The sequence below is a fragment of the Ursus americanus genome, chromosome 18, assembly GCF_024610735.1.
Source record: "Ursus americanus isolate L20-20 chromosome 18, mUrsAme1.1.p, whole genome shotgun sequence".
In the NCBI taxonomy this organism is placed as follows: domain Eukaryota; kingdom Metazoa; phylum Chordata; class Mammalia; order Carnivora; family Ursidae; genus Ursus; species Ursus americanus.
Window position 1 is genome coordinate 1,437,029 of NC_142144.1, and position 13,811 is coordinate 1,450,839.

A 13,811-nucleotide genomic window follows, 5' to 3' on the forward strand; every position below is an offset into this window, starting at 1 on the left:
TGGGGCAGCGCGGACGTGCTCTGCATGGCGTGCTCTGCAGGCGGGGACCCGGTCTTGCTGGGTCTGGGGGAGGCTGGAAGGCGTGGCCAATCAGCCACTGTTCTTCCCGGGGGGCGGCACCCACCATGGGTCTTGTTTTCTGGCCAGACACGGGGAGGTCCTACAGATCCCCCTTCCTCCCGTGCCCCCTGCCGTCCCCCGACACCTGCAGGACAGCGCTGGTGAGCCAGTGCCAACCTCCGCCCTGACCCTTGGCTGTCAGCCAGATGGAGTCAGCAAATCGGGCAGCTTGCTGTGGCCACAGCAGGGCTGGGTGGCCGCGGTGGCGAGGGGGGTGGGAGTCGTGGTGGGCCGTGTGCCCCACGTGGTGCCCTCCCCCCAGGGGCGTGCGGTTTGTCTCCCAGCCTTGTTTGACGGCCTGATCAGGATGTTCCTGTATTTATGGGAACGCGTGTATTTCCAGAAGCGTGACCTTCACTATTAATCACCAGCCACGGTCTTGCAGATCCTGGCAGGATACGAGCTGACGGCTGCCCTGCATCGGCGCCCCGGGTTCTGCCATTGTTCTCTGGGGCGTTGGCAGTGTGTGCTTTGACTCGATTACCCCCTGTCTTTCCCCTGGCAGACAACCACCTATTACTCCCTCAGAGCGTCCTGTGCCGTTGGCGGAGACTGTCGGAGGCTGAGCCAGCCCCGGCGCCTGCCTGCCCCCCCCCCCCCCCCCCCCCCCCGCCGCAGGCCTCAGGAGGCGGGGCTGGGCCTCCGCCTGCCTGCCTCACTGTCCCCAGAGGGTTGGGAGCCCACCGGATCTGACAGTGCAGAGCTGGGCGGAGGACGGCGGCCCAGGCCAATCCCACCCTTCACAGATGGGGAAACTGAGGCCCCAGGCGTGGACGTGGATATAGACCACATTTATATTTCCTGTGTTCTGATGCTTGATGTCTAGGGCCTGCTGACCCTGGAGGGGCTGCCCCTCTCAGGGTTCATGCCTAGAGATAGTAAGAGACTCACCATGAGTGCATCCCATGGCCAGGTACCAGCCAACAAGGGGCGCCCCTACTCCCAGAGCCACTGAGATGGTCCACACCGTTGCTTCCCAGGGAAACTACAGCTCCTAGAGCCACTGAGAGGCAATGTGGCAGCCTGTGGTACTTGCCTGCAGAGCGTTCTCGGAGCACCAAGAACTATTGGGTCAGGGGGCTCTAGTGACAGCCCCCAGGGCCCCGGCAGTATCTCCCTGTGTGGGCGCGTCCCGACTGCGGCCTACGCCTCCTACCTGCAGACCTCCCTTCTGAGCAGCTTTGGCCCTCCCCATGCCACTCTCACTTCGTGGGTCTTCCGACCCCCCACTCCCACCCTGCTAGGCAGCCTCCTGTGGCCAGATGGGGTGCTCCGGGCCGAGCAGTTCACTCCAAGTGTGGTGAATAGGCTACCGCCAGCCTCGCCTGGTCCCTGGGCCCCGCATCTCTCCTCCTGGGGACACAGTGCCATATAGCAGCTGTGGGGTTGGGGTGTCTGCTTGGGGGTGTGCTCCTCAAGCTGGCTCCCCCTCTTCGCAGACGGCTCCATTGCACTCATCGGCCGGTGGGGCAGGGGTGTGAGGTCATGGGGCTCTGCACCTCTCTTGCTCCGTGGCTTGGAGCAGGGCCTGGGCGGGTGGACCACAGCTCTGCAACTGGTGAGACTCAGGACTGGAAAGGCAAGTGTGCGCCCAGACAAGGTGTGACTGTTGTCAGGACAGAGAGCCACTCCCAGGGTGGAGAACAACGGAATCAACCTGCCGCCAGTGGCTGGCCGGCACCATGGTCATGCTGGCAGCCACAACGGCTGGGTCACCTTGTGTGGGTGTGGAGCGGGGTGGCGGCCCCAGGCCCTTTGCACAGTGCAGGCTTGCTTACCCAGGTAAGGTCAGCCACCTGGGGCCCCCAAAGGACCAACATACCCTCATCCTTAGCACGAATTCTGACAGACAGCATTCACTTGGCAGACTTTATTTTTTTGGGAAAAACAGAAAAAAATGTACCTCTTGGGTTGGGAAGGACCCACTGACAGCACGGCAAACACGCGTGAGCAATAAATATGCACGTACATTCAAGTATGTGGGGCGGCCTGGGAGAAGCCCGTGCAGGCATCTGACCCTGCAGCCGGGTGTCCGAGCACGGTCACAGCAGGCCCAGGGCCCCCAGGCTGCCCTGCAGGGCGGGGGTCCGGCCGCCTCCCCACGCTTGGAGAGCCTCGGAGAAAGACCGAGGAGGGGCCCCCTCACGCCCTGGGGCCGTGGGGCAGGGCCAGGGGCTCGCCAGAAGGGCTCGCGGTGGACCAAGGCAGGGGCCTGCGGGACAGCAAAGGCTGCAGCCCCCAGAGGGCGTCTCCTGCCCAGTCCCATGGGCTGACGATGTGTGGGGGCTGGACCCTCCCCACAGGAGAAGGCAGTGATGTCATCTTCCCAGCTGAGGGCTGGGTGCTCATGGGGGGGCCCAGGCTTGAGCTGAGCTGAACCCCCCAGCTTCTGCCGGCCGCCCCTGGTCCTGGTGTGGTCCGGGCACAGACCTCGCTGCTGGCTGGCATTCCGACCAGGCCTGCTCTGTCCCTGGGCTTTGGGGCTTGGAGTTCAGGGGTGTCACAGCTCTTCCCTACCCTTCCCCTCACCTCTCTCCAGGCCCTGCCTGCTCAGGACTGGGTGCCGGCTGGGGGCCGAGTGCCAGGGCCCAGCGACAATGTATGGGGGCATCTGTCCTGCCCGCACTGCCTCTGTCAGGCTCCAGGCTTTCTGACATGGCCTTCCACCTCCTCCAGCCTGGAGGGGGCCAGGGGCGGGCGGGACTGGGGCAAGCATGTCTGCTTTGTCAACCCTGGGACCCTCTCTGGGAGCACAGAAACGTCCATGTGGCTGGTAGACCCCACAGCAAAGCCTTCAGACCGGCCTCTGGGGGCTTAGCGGGGGCAGCACAGTTTTCACATTTGCCGGGCAGGACGGAGGGACGGAGCTGGGCAGGGCAGGGAGAGGCCATGGAGGGTTTGGGGCCAACAAGCTGCAGGCTGGACCAGGGGCAGGGAGAAGGCCGGGAGGCCCTGCAGAAAGCCGTGTCCCCCCGGGGAGCTGGTCCAGGAGAGAGGCAAGCCCACCCGCCCAGGGCAGCCCCTGCCTGCACCTGCCGCCCTGGGAGGGGGACACCGTGGGGGCTGTGTGCCCAGCATCTGCCACAGTGGGAAGGGCCAGAGGGCGCAGAGCCTGCACTCAGCCATGGCCTCCAGAGAAATGGGCTTCTCGAGGGGCCGTGGGCATCACAGATGACGGTGAGCCCCCCGACCCCGAGGCCAGGAGTTGGGGTGGGGCCAGCCGGGCTGTGGCTGCAGGGTCTTAGGTGGCACCAGGCTGGCACTGCTGCCGGGGCTCGGGGCTCCCGTCCGCCTCCTGCTCGGGGCTCCCGGCGAGGTCCACCCGCTGCTCATCCATCCGCTTGGCCTGCACCCTCTGGATGAGGCTGAAGAAGTCCTCGTCGGGCATGGTGGGGCCACGGGGCAGCACGTCAGGAGGCGGGCAGCGCTGGTCATCGATCCTGGAGGACTGGGCAGACACAGACACGCGGGTTGGCAGCTTGGGCCTCCCCCGCCTTCGCGGGCCCGGCCTAGCACGTGGGCCCAGTGGTCTGTGGTCTCAGGGACAACGCCCAGGCAGGGTCTGCTGGCCAGTGGCTCTCCCTGCATCTACCAGTAAAATCAGCTCCGCGGGCAATGCTGGCAGCCCTGGCCCTAAGAACAAGGAGCCTCTGCCCAGGCCACCCAGGAAGGGAGGGCCAAGTAACCTCCGGGCATGGCGTGGGCAGGCCGGGGCGTGGGGCTGCTGGACTGGCCTTCCCATGTTGCGCCCAAGACCACCTGCCAGGGATGGGCTCAGGAGCCTCGGGGGCAGGAACTGGGGGCCGCAGCTCCCCAAGCCCGAGGTGCGGAACTCCCCAGGGCCCCCCATCAGGCCAGGGGGCTGGGGCCGAGGGGCCGAGGAGGCATTTGGGCTGCTGGGCAGGGTCTGGAGCAGAGGGGCCGGGAGCGGGCCTAGCGGGCATATGGGCCAGGGGCTCGGGGGTTCTCTGCAGGGGCTGCTTTTGAGGATTTTCGGCCTCGCCCGGGGCGGCGCTCTCCTCTGCTCTGTGGGAATGAACGTCACATCTGGAAGTGGCACCATCCCGTAAGCCAGGCCACGCCCTTTCCTGCAGCCTTTCATGAGGCCCCTGAAACCCCTCTGCCATCTTGCCCTGCCTGGGGGGGCAGGTGGCCGGACCCGCCACCGTGGCGGCCCCCCCCCCCGCCACTGGAACCTCTGCCCGATGAGGAGCGGCCAGCCCGAGGACGTCCGGGGGGGCCTTCTGGGGGGCCCCAGAGGCACCCGGTGACACCAGCCGAGCCAGCCTGAGATGGACCGGCCGGAGCCCGTCGCGGGCGTCACGAGCCTCCAGCAGACGCGAGGGTGAAGGGCTCCGGACTGCCTGGGGGCTGGGCTGGGCTGGGCTGGGGGGGGGTGAGCGCCCCCGGCCCCCCTAGCGGCAGGCCTACCTGGCACTTAATGAGCATGTTGAAGAACTCGTCCCCCGGCTCCTGTGGGTCTGCGTCCCCGCGCAGACGGCCCAGGTTGCTGTGCGTGACCCGCAGCCCAGGCAGGCTGCCCACGCTGGCCCGCTGGTCGTCCAGCCGGCGGCTCTGCGAGCTGGCGATGAGGTCTAGGAGCTCCTCGGTCTGCGGGGAGGCCGTCAGCGAGGGCTGGGCTGTGGGGGCAAGGCGGGGGAGGGGGCCCCGCAGGCTGGGTCAGGCCCCAGACCCCAGCTGCCCCCCCCCCCCGCCGCTGTCCCTGCCGCAGGCCCCACGCCCACCCCCGGGGGCTCCTAGGTGACAGGAGGGAGGCCTGGCTTCCCAGGCCGGCTCTGAGCCCGCGATGCGTCCTGACATGGTGTGTTCCGGAGGGCGGGATGATGACATGCTTCCCAGGATGCAGCTTTGGGCGAGGCGGGGGACGAGGCTCCCAGTGACAAGGAGCACTTTTGCAGCTGGTGTGCCCCACGCCTCAGGAGCAAGGGCTCCCGGGGGCACTGTGGTGGAGGGCGCACTGTGGTGGAGGCAGGGAGGGAGCGTGGCAAGGACAAGAGGGGCTCCATGGGGGGCACTCACCGACCCTCTCCTCCGGGGTGGGGGCCGCTGTGGCCTGGGCGGCCCCAGGCTGGCCCTCCTCCAGGGGACAGCGCTGGTCATCCATACGGCTGCTCTGGAACTTGCTCAGCAGGTCAAAGAAGCACTCCTCGTCCGAGGACGGGGCCCGAGGGATGCTCTGGGGGGGCAGGGGCCGTCAGCGTCGGCTCTGGCCCAGCCACAGTGCCCTGGCTCTGGTCACCAGCCCCTCAGATCCCTGGACACCACTGAGGGAGCTGCTCAGCCCAGGATAAGGTCCGGACACTCGCCCCACCTGCCCATCATCTCCCAGCATCCATAGACCTCCCTCACCCTGCCGCCCGACCCCTACTTGCCCACCTGGAGCACTTCCCCCAGCCCGGTCACCACCACTTCCTGCCAGCATCCCTGCGCCACACGCCCCCCGCCCCGTGGGACTCTATCACATGCTTGTGTCAGCCCCTGCCGTGAGCTCCACCTGTGCTTCTGGGGCCCAGGCACCCAGCAGAGCATTCACCATTGTCTGCCCAATGAACAAATCAAGCCGTAGTGAGTGAGTGAGTGACTAGACCCTCAGCAGGCAGGAAGCCCTGCTGGCCGCTTTACATATTACAGTGGTCTGTGCGGGGGTGGAGGGGATGGGGGGGCGCTGGCAGTGGTGGTGGTGGATCCAGGGCCAGCAATGTCAGGTCATATCACCAAAGGCAAGGAGCCACAGTTGGGGGAGGTGAGGGCTCCTGTGTTCCACCCCAGTTCTACCCCTTCTGTGGTTTGGGTCCTGGACCTGTGGGTGGGCCCAGAGGACAGATGTGTGGTGGCCAGGACCCTGGCTGTGGGGTATTCAGACTAAAGAGAAAGCGTCTCCCTCTGCATGCTGGCTGAGGTGCCCAGGTTTTGCTCTGGGTGGCTGCGGGGCAGAGCCTGGACATGCCGGGAGCACAGAGACTCTGGGAGATGCCATCAGTGTGCAGCCTGGGTGGTGGGCAGGGCTGACCCAGGAATGACCTGCTAGGTCTAGGCAAGCCCCGCTGATGGGGCCAGGGAGGGGACAGTGGTCCTCAGAGGGAGGGGGAAATGGGAAGCGGGAGACCAGGCCCATGGGCCTGCCTGAGTCCCAACTGGCAAACCCACTCCCCTTCTAGACCTCAGTTTACACATCCACAGGAGGGGAGGCTGGAGGCAGTGGTCTCTCGGAGCCCCCCAAAGGGCAGGGCCAGTGCTGGTCCCCCCCACCAGCCTCATCACGTCTGGTCCAGGGCCCTGAGGGCTGACTGGTGGAGGGGGCAGCTTCCAGAGGCCACCTTGGCCACAGACTGTTTCCTCCTCCCCCTCCCCTCTGATGCCAGCGCCCCCTGCCCAGCCCTGGCCTGTCCACCTCTCAGCTGTCTGGGGGCCTGCTCAGAGCTGGGCTGATGTCACCTACTGAGCACTGCCTGGGTCCCAGATCTGATGACCCCTTACTAGCCTGCTGCAGAGGGGGGCCTGTACACCTCCAAGGCCACAAGCAAGCATGGGGCAGGCTCGGCACCCCCCAAACAGGCCCAGCCTGGCCTCCCAGGGCAGTACAGTCCCCGAAGGCCAAGGGTGACCCAGGGAGGGACAGCTCAGGGGGTGTCTGCCCATGCATGAACTGTGCCAGCAGGTGGCAGCTCGGAGGACAGAGACCCCACCCCTGTCCCACCAGGGCAGGCCCAGAGCCAAGGCTGGGGGTAGTTCAAGATGCCCCCAACTCAGGGCTCTCCTGTCCTGTGTCCTGGCCCAACACCCCACAGAGCCTGGAGCAAAAGGAAAGCTGGTGCTGAGTACAGAGGGGCCCTGGGTGGGGGTGCTGCACTTGGCAGGGTGGTCGGGGCCAAGCATCAGCCCTGCACTGGTGGGGGCCGCACAGGTGCCTCCCCAGGTCAGGGGCTGTTCACAGGTCGTTTGGGGCCCCAGACTCAGCCAGGTGTGGGGTAAGCACAGCACCACCACTGCAGGGGACCCCAGATCGACTGTGGGCCAGGTGAATGGAGCCAGGCCCCTCCTCGAAAAGGTGTAGCCCTGGGGCCCCTCTTCTCTAGACACATGGGCCCCTGACACTCCTCCAGCTCCCCCTGGGCTGAGCTTGGGGCTCAAGGGGCATGCCAGAAGTAGGTGCTGTTTGCTCAGAGGCTCCCCTGGCCCCGTCACCCCGTAGCTGGGGCTGGGCAGAGAGGGCCCCGGAGCAGAGCTGTCTGGGGCACCTGTGAAGGGCTAGGGCTTCCCTCGTTTTGGGGGATGTGGGGCTGAGGCCACAGGGGCACGAGGTGAGGCTCTGGACAGCAAGAAGGCCCCGCTCCCCTCGTGTAGGATGCCGTCCTGGGTCCCAGCAAGACATGCTCCAACGTCTCCTTTGCCCCCTGACTCTGCCTCCTTCTGTCCTGCTGGACTTCCAGCCCCGGGTCTCGCCAGCTCCCCGCACCCCTGCCTGCTGGCCGGTTCCCCCCACCCCTGCCTGCCAGCCGGGGAAGGCACGGAGGTGCCGGAGCTCACCCCGACAGCCCCAACCCCAGGAGGACAGCTCTGCTCTGCCCCCCACCCCATCCAGGGCCCCCCGAGCCTCCCCATGCCGGAGACCCCACACTCACGCTGGGTCCGCTTCGTCCCTCCAGCAGCAGCGACCAGGGCTGCGCGCTGTTCACTCGCCCCGGGGCTGGGCCAGGTGGCGCCTGTGCTGCCCCCCGTGGGCTCAGCGCTTACATAGGCCCCGGGGGAGCGCCATCCCCGCCCCGGCCCCCGCCCCGGCTGTGCTCACTCGCTCCGCGGGCGCACACTCACACACGAGGCACGGGAGCGCGCACACGCTCTGTAAACACTCGGAGACTATTTCCAGCACGGAGGGTGCCTGCTCCGGCCCACGGGCGGTCAGGCCAGAGGGGCGAGGGGGACGGAACCTGTCTGGAAAGCTGTCTTCCTGCCGACAGGGGCCCGCTGACAGGGGCCCGGCTTCCTTCCAAACCTGGGTCAGCCCAGGAGAAGCCGCCTCTGTTTTCAGCCCTGACTCCCGAGGCCGAGGCCGGGACTGCCGTGGCCCCGCAAGGACCCAGAAGGACGCTGGCCTTTCCCACGCCGCAGCCCCAGCGGCCACCACCGCCCACGGCGCCCTCCCCGCCCCTGCCACTTGCCACCGGGCCCCTTCCCTGCACTGGGAGATCCGTGGAGCCTCGGCCTCCGGCTGGCCCCCAGGACAATCCCTGTCCCTGCTCACAGCACAACCCTCCTCAGGCTGGCCCCGGGGCCCAGTGGGGGCCGACCCTGGGGCGTCTGGGGGAACTGGCTAGGAGCCCTGGCAGGAGGTGAGGCTGGGACGGGGACACGGAGCCCCCCAGGGCCCTCTGTCCTGCTCCTTCTACAGGGAGCTCAGAGCCCTGGGAGGAAGGCCGGCTGGCAGTTCCGACAGCAGGGAGCTGGGCCAGCGTCTTCAGGGCGGGGGGATCAGCCTGCCACTGGGGTCCAGGCTGCCAGCTGGGGCCAGCCTTGGCACTCTGCCATCGGAATTTCCTCCAAAGGTGCCCCCACGGCCCGGATCCCTGCTATGTTGTCTGAGGGGCAGAGCTGGGGTTCCAGGAGCTGACCCTGGCCTTGGAACCCCAACTCCACTATTCCTGGCTGGGTGCCCTCAGGCTACTTTCTTCGCTGCCCTGTGCCTCGGTTTCCCGTCTTAGGGAAAGGCTGTAAGGGCCTTACACGTGGCAAGCCTGAGCGTTGGCTACTGCTCACATTTCGTAGAATCTCCCCCCCACCCCCCACCCCCCGCAGCCCAGACGGCAGCAACAGGGACACGGCTAGGGCCAGGTCACCACGTGGAAAAGGCTTTCCCATTCCAAAGCCTGCTGTGGCTCCCTGGTGTTTGGGGGTCCTCCCCTACCAGACCCTTTCTGGATGGACCCCGACCTTTGGGGCCAGCCCAGCCCTGCTCCCCATGTCCTGCCCCAGGAGGAGTTCCAGGGGCCCTCGACATCACCCAGCCATACCTTCTCAGACCCCAAAACCCTGTGTGATGGTGGCAAGGCCCCTGTGCTGAGGGCTGGGGTCCCCAAACACAGTGTGGGGCCCCCACTCTCCTGAGGCCTCAGTGCTGTCCCCCTCTCATCACCTCTCACTCACAGACACAGACCCTGGTTGGCAGGCTGGAGGGCAGTGCCGGGGTCAAACGGGGTTGGCAGAGACCCTCCCAGGCTCGCGGGAAAGAGGGCGCACAGCAGCCGTCTGGGGCTAAGAATGCGCCGAGTGGCACCCACGCCCCTCAAAGGCTGAGAAGGTGCTGATTAAGCCCTCAGAGGAAACTGTTTTTAGACTAATTCCCAGAGATTTGGACCCAGGTGTTTGTTCTGGGGGAGAGGGGAGTTCTAGGCTGACCTCTGAACCTGGGCTCGGCTGGGCCTCCCAAACCCTGACCGGCTTCCACGAGCCCAGACAGGCCAGCCCTGCCTCCTGGACACGGGACACCTGCCAGGAGCGGGAGACCCCCATCCCTCCGCCCCCACTGGTCTACATCCGACCACCAGCCCATCTGTCCCTCACCCACCTCCATGTGCTGTGTACCCAGACAGGGCTGCCGGCCGGGCCCGAGGGCCTGCGTTCCCCCCAAGGCTGTCCCACAGACCCCCATCCGCGAGGCCCTTGGTCTAGTTTCCCCGTGGCCTGGACCTTGCTGAGGCCGGATACACCTGCCCGAACGCCGTCTCTGCACTGAGTGCCCTGCGCTCAGCAGGCCCCGGGGGCAGCACAGGGCTGTGGCCTCTGCCCCTGGGGGGTGGGGGGCGCCTGGCCTGGCCCAGGTCTGCTGCACAGGATGGCACCCGAGAAGAGGTCGCCTACCGTGCGAGGCACCTGCACCCGGACGTCCGCGCTGTCCAGTGGAGAGTGACCGCCCTCTCGGGGCCTCTCAGCAGCCTCCAGCCCCTCCTGGTACTTCCTGCTCCTCATGGGGAGAGGGAGCATGTCCCTGCCCGGCCCCCGCCACTCCCCCACCTGGTGGCTGTCTCCATTCTGCTCCTGGGGAGGGGGAGGAAGGCCAGGCATGGGCGGGGCTGTCAGCAATCCTGAACCAATGCTTCCCGGGGCAGGACCCTAAGGGGGGACTGGCGGATGTGGCGGCCCTGTCTCACAGACACACACCTAGGCACTTGGGTGTCGGAGGGAGGAGGAAGGGAGGGCCTGGGGGGAGGAGAGGCAGGGCAGGGTCCTGGAGAAGCTGGAAGCTAGGCGGCTGGCCCCACACTGAGCAACGAGTGACCACGGCAGCCCCGAGTCTTGTTCCCCACAGACCCCCCGACTAAACCCAGTCCACACTGGAGGACACAGAGGCTCAAAGAGATTAGCTCACCCCCGCAGGGCTACACAGCACCCCCCGCTGGCAGGTACGGAATGGGCCCAGAGCCCTACCCTGCCCAGCTTCCAATCGGCTGGGGGTGGCCAAGCCCTAGCTGCTCGAGCTCTAACAGCTCTGCTCCCCCGGGGCCCAGTCTGAGTCGGCAGGGAGCAGACAGGAGTGGGGGCAGACCCGGACACTGGGGACTGTGGCTGCGTGGGGCTTCGGGGGTCTGCAATGTGTAAGGACTATGGCTCGTCCCCCGGGGGACACGGCTAGTGGGACCCTGGGAAGAAGGGGAAGAGGACAGGGCCTTGTGGGGGCCTCTCTGGGGGCCGATGGCTGGTCCGGCGTCTCGGGCTGCAGAGGCCACGCTGGTCTCCCGTGGCAGGGATGGGATACAGACAAGAGCCGGGGTGAGTGGGGGCAGCTCAGCGAGCACTGCACCAGCCTCCTGAACCCACTGCCCGCGCTCCGCTTCTAATGGTGGGCGGCTGCCCCTCCGGCCCCGGGGTACCCAGCCGCCCGCCCTGAGCCCCGCTCACCCGCTCCAGGGGGAGCCTCAGCAGGCCCCAGGTCTCTGCACTCAGCCTCTGTGTCCTCTTGGGCCTGGCACCTGGAAGAGAACAGGCCTGGTCAGCCTGGCACTGACCCCTGGCCGAGAGGTGGGCTGGCCCAGGCTGGGGTTCTCCGGGGAGCAGAGGTCGTCGGCCTGCACCCCGGAGGCTGGCAGGAAACTCCGCCCCATGGTCCCCCACGGGGGCAGACGCAGCGTCCGCATGACCTCGCACCCCCCGACTGGACAAGTGGTCGGGCGTGGACATGGGGCAGACCCTCCAAAGCCTGGGTGGGGTCTGGCCTTGGTGCTCCCCACATGTCCAGTCTGAGCCCCTGCCCGTTCCCAGGGCCTCCCCGCCCCGCTCCGTGCAGTCCTCTCCTGGAATGCTCTTCCTCCCTCCATGCATGTGGGGCCTCAGACCCTGATCTGCACACTCCGTTCACCCCTCAACCTACACGCACGTGGGCAGCCCAGGTACTCCCAGGAGCCGAGCACCCCTCCAGCTACACGCGCGTGCTGGGCATCCGCTGGGTGCCCCGGGGGCCCTTGCGTGCAAGGGTGGGGCCATGCGAAGCTGCGGGTAGAGTGAGCGGGGCCTCTGGGGTGGGAAGGTGCTCTGGGGCTCCTGTCTTGGCAGCCCCGGGCCTTGGACCCACGACCCGCCCTCAAGCTCCGTGCCCCCGTCAGACCGGGCCCGCAGGCCTGTCACCGGCGGTGCAGAGGGAACCCGGGGGAAGCGTTTTACAGCGCCTGGCATGCTGTGGACCCCCACAGGCTGCATCCGAGGAAGGCTTGCCCTCTGCAGCCGCCCCAGCACCGCACTGAGCTCCACATGTGACGCGAAGAGCTCTGTAGACGCCGGCAGCAGACGGCCTGGGGCGTGAGCCCGCCCGCAGCAGCAAGCCCACCCTGGGCCCACAGCCACTGCCCAAGACGGTCCCAGAGGGAGATGGGCCCGTTCAGGTGATTCAGACCTGCCCAAACCAAACGCCCAGGGACCCCCAAGAGCAGGCCATGTGTCCAGTGCCGGCCGGAGGAGACGGCGTGGGCAGCCGAGCCCTTCTCCCTGTCCTGGCCTCCGGGGTCTGAGGAAGCTGTACCCTGCTCCCCTCTCCAGAGGCCTTGGGTGGAAAAGCAGCGATCCTTGGAGGAGGGCGTCGGTGGCTGCTGTCCCGGGAGTCCAGGGAGGGGACCACGGCAGCAGCCTGCCCAGGAGACAGCGGCCAGTAGCTCCTTCGGCCCAAGACCTGGGGCTGTTCCCTGCCCCTCCCGCCCCCCGAGCGGAGCCACCCCCATCCCTTTGGCTGCCGTGGTCAGTGCCAAGCCGGCCTCTGCCCCCCGCACACAGCCCCCAGACAGCAGGCACGGCCCAGGCGCCGAGCCGGGGGAGCGCAGTCTCTGGGCCCGCAGCCTGACCCCGTGGTGTGACACCGAAGGAGCTGCAGCAGGCCGGGGAGGGGGGGGGCTTCCCCTCTGCGTGTTTCCTCATAAGGGCACCCATCCCAACAGCGTCCATTCCCACCCCGGACGGGACAGGTAGCTCTCGAGAAACAACGGGACCCATCCCACACCAACCGTGCCTGGGGGCAGCGCCCGGCCGTGGCAGTAATGGAGGGTCAACTCCGTTCTGGGGACAGCTGAGTGGCCCTGTCAGGACAGGCAGGCGTCTGCGTGCAGCCCTTTACTCACCGCAGCCAGCGACAACCCGGTTCCATCTCCTGCCATGGGCGGGCCAGCGGCCCCTTTCTTGGCTGCTCCCTGACACCCGGGGGCCTGATTCAACGTCCCCACCTTGTCTGCTAGGCCCCGCCTGGCGGGACAGTCAGGCCCTGGCCGTGGTGGAGGCTGAAATGCCCCTCTGAGACACAGCTTGTGTCCAGCTCCGGGGCGGGCCCCCTCATGGCCCTCTGAGCCTGGCTAAATGCACCCTCTGTCTGGAGAGCGGGCTGCCCTCACTGGGGCATTCAGACCAGAGCAACGCTGGCGCACTTCCCGGCCCACCCACCCCAGAGGGTGAGGTTTGCAAACTTCCCTGAGCACCACCCCACTCCCGCCTGAGTCTGACCAGCACCCTCGTCATCATTTCTGCCCTACCAGGCTCGCGATGCGCCCAGCCCCAACCCGCCCCTCTCGCATGCAGCCTGTCCCACTTAGGCAGGCAACCCCACTTTCTAACTGCTTGGCTGGGTCCCCCCAGCTCCTTCCTGCCTTCACTCTCTTCCAAAATCCCAGCAGCTCCACCTTCAAAACAGATGCAGAATCTGACCCCTCCTCCTCTTGCTGGGATCTGAGCGGCACCTCCCGTGCCTGCCTCCCTGTTCTCTTTGCCCCCTGTCCATACTGGGGGTTGGGAGGGTGGTCAGAGAGATGCCTGTAGGGCCTGAGTTAGATCTTCTTCCTCTGTTCACCCTGCATGGGCCCCCTGGCATGGGGAGTGGCTTACACAGGACAGGAGCCCCCCCACCCCGCATTGCTCCTCCCGTCCAGGCTTACCCAGGCCCCAGGGCCTTTGCACAGCTGTCCTCTGTTTACGTTCAGGCTCACTCCCTCCTCCCTTCCAAGTTTTTGCTCAGATGTCACTGCTATGGACCAGATGTTTGTGTCCCCCACATTCCACGTTGAAGACCCAAACCACAACTCGATGACGTTAGAAAGTGCGGCCTTGAGAGGTGATCAGAGCCGAGTTCGTGAGGGTGGCCCCAGTGTGGGGGTGGGTGCCCCTATGAGAAAACACCACAGAGCTCCCTCCACCCCCAGACACTG

General features: G+C 66.8%; 1 protein-coding gene across 6 annotated transcripts in view; it reads right to left on the reverse strand.

Annotated features, from left to right (window-relative positions):
• Positions 1-1,975: 1,975 nt before the first annotated feature.
• Positions 1,976-13,811, reverse strand: part of GPSM1 (G protein signaling modulator 1) — a 29,592-nt gene continuing 17,756 nt past the window's right edge. For 4 of the 6 annotated variants that reach the window (XM_045803814.2, XM_045803816.2, XM_045803818.2 and 1 more), the window contains exons 10-14: positions 11,035-11,105; positions 9,997-10,173; positions 5,161-5,317; positions 4,552-4,760; positions 1,976-3,568 (exon numbers count right to left, since the gene is read on the reverse strand). In XM_045803814.2, the coding sequence (XP_045659770.1) occupies positions 3,362-3,568; positions 4,552-4,760; positions 5,161-5,317; positions 9,997-10,173; positions 11,035-11,105 (821 nt within the window). In that variant the 3' untranslated portion in view covers positions 1,976-3,361. Of the gene's footprint in view, positions 3,569-4,551; positions 4,761-5,160; positions 5,318-9,996; positions 10,174-11,034; positions 11,106-12,737; positions 12,929-13,811 lie in introns of those variants that run through there. The other 2 variants (XM_045803817.2, XM_045803815.2) reach the window with 2 other exon arrangements.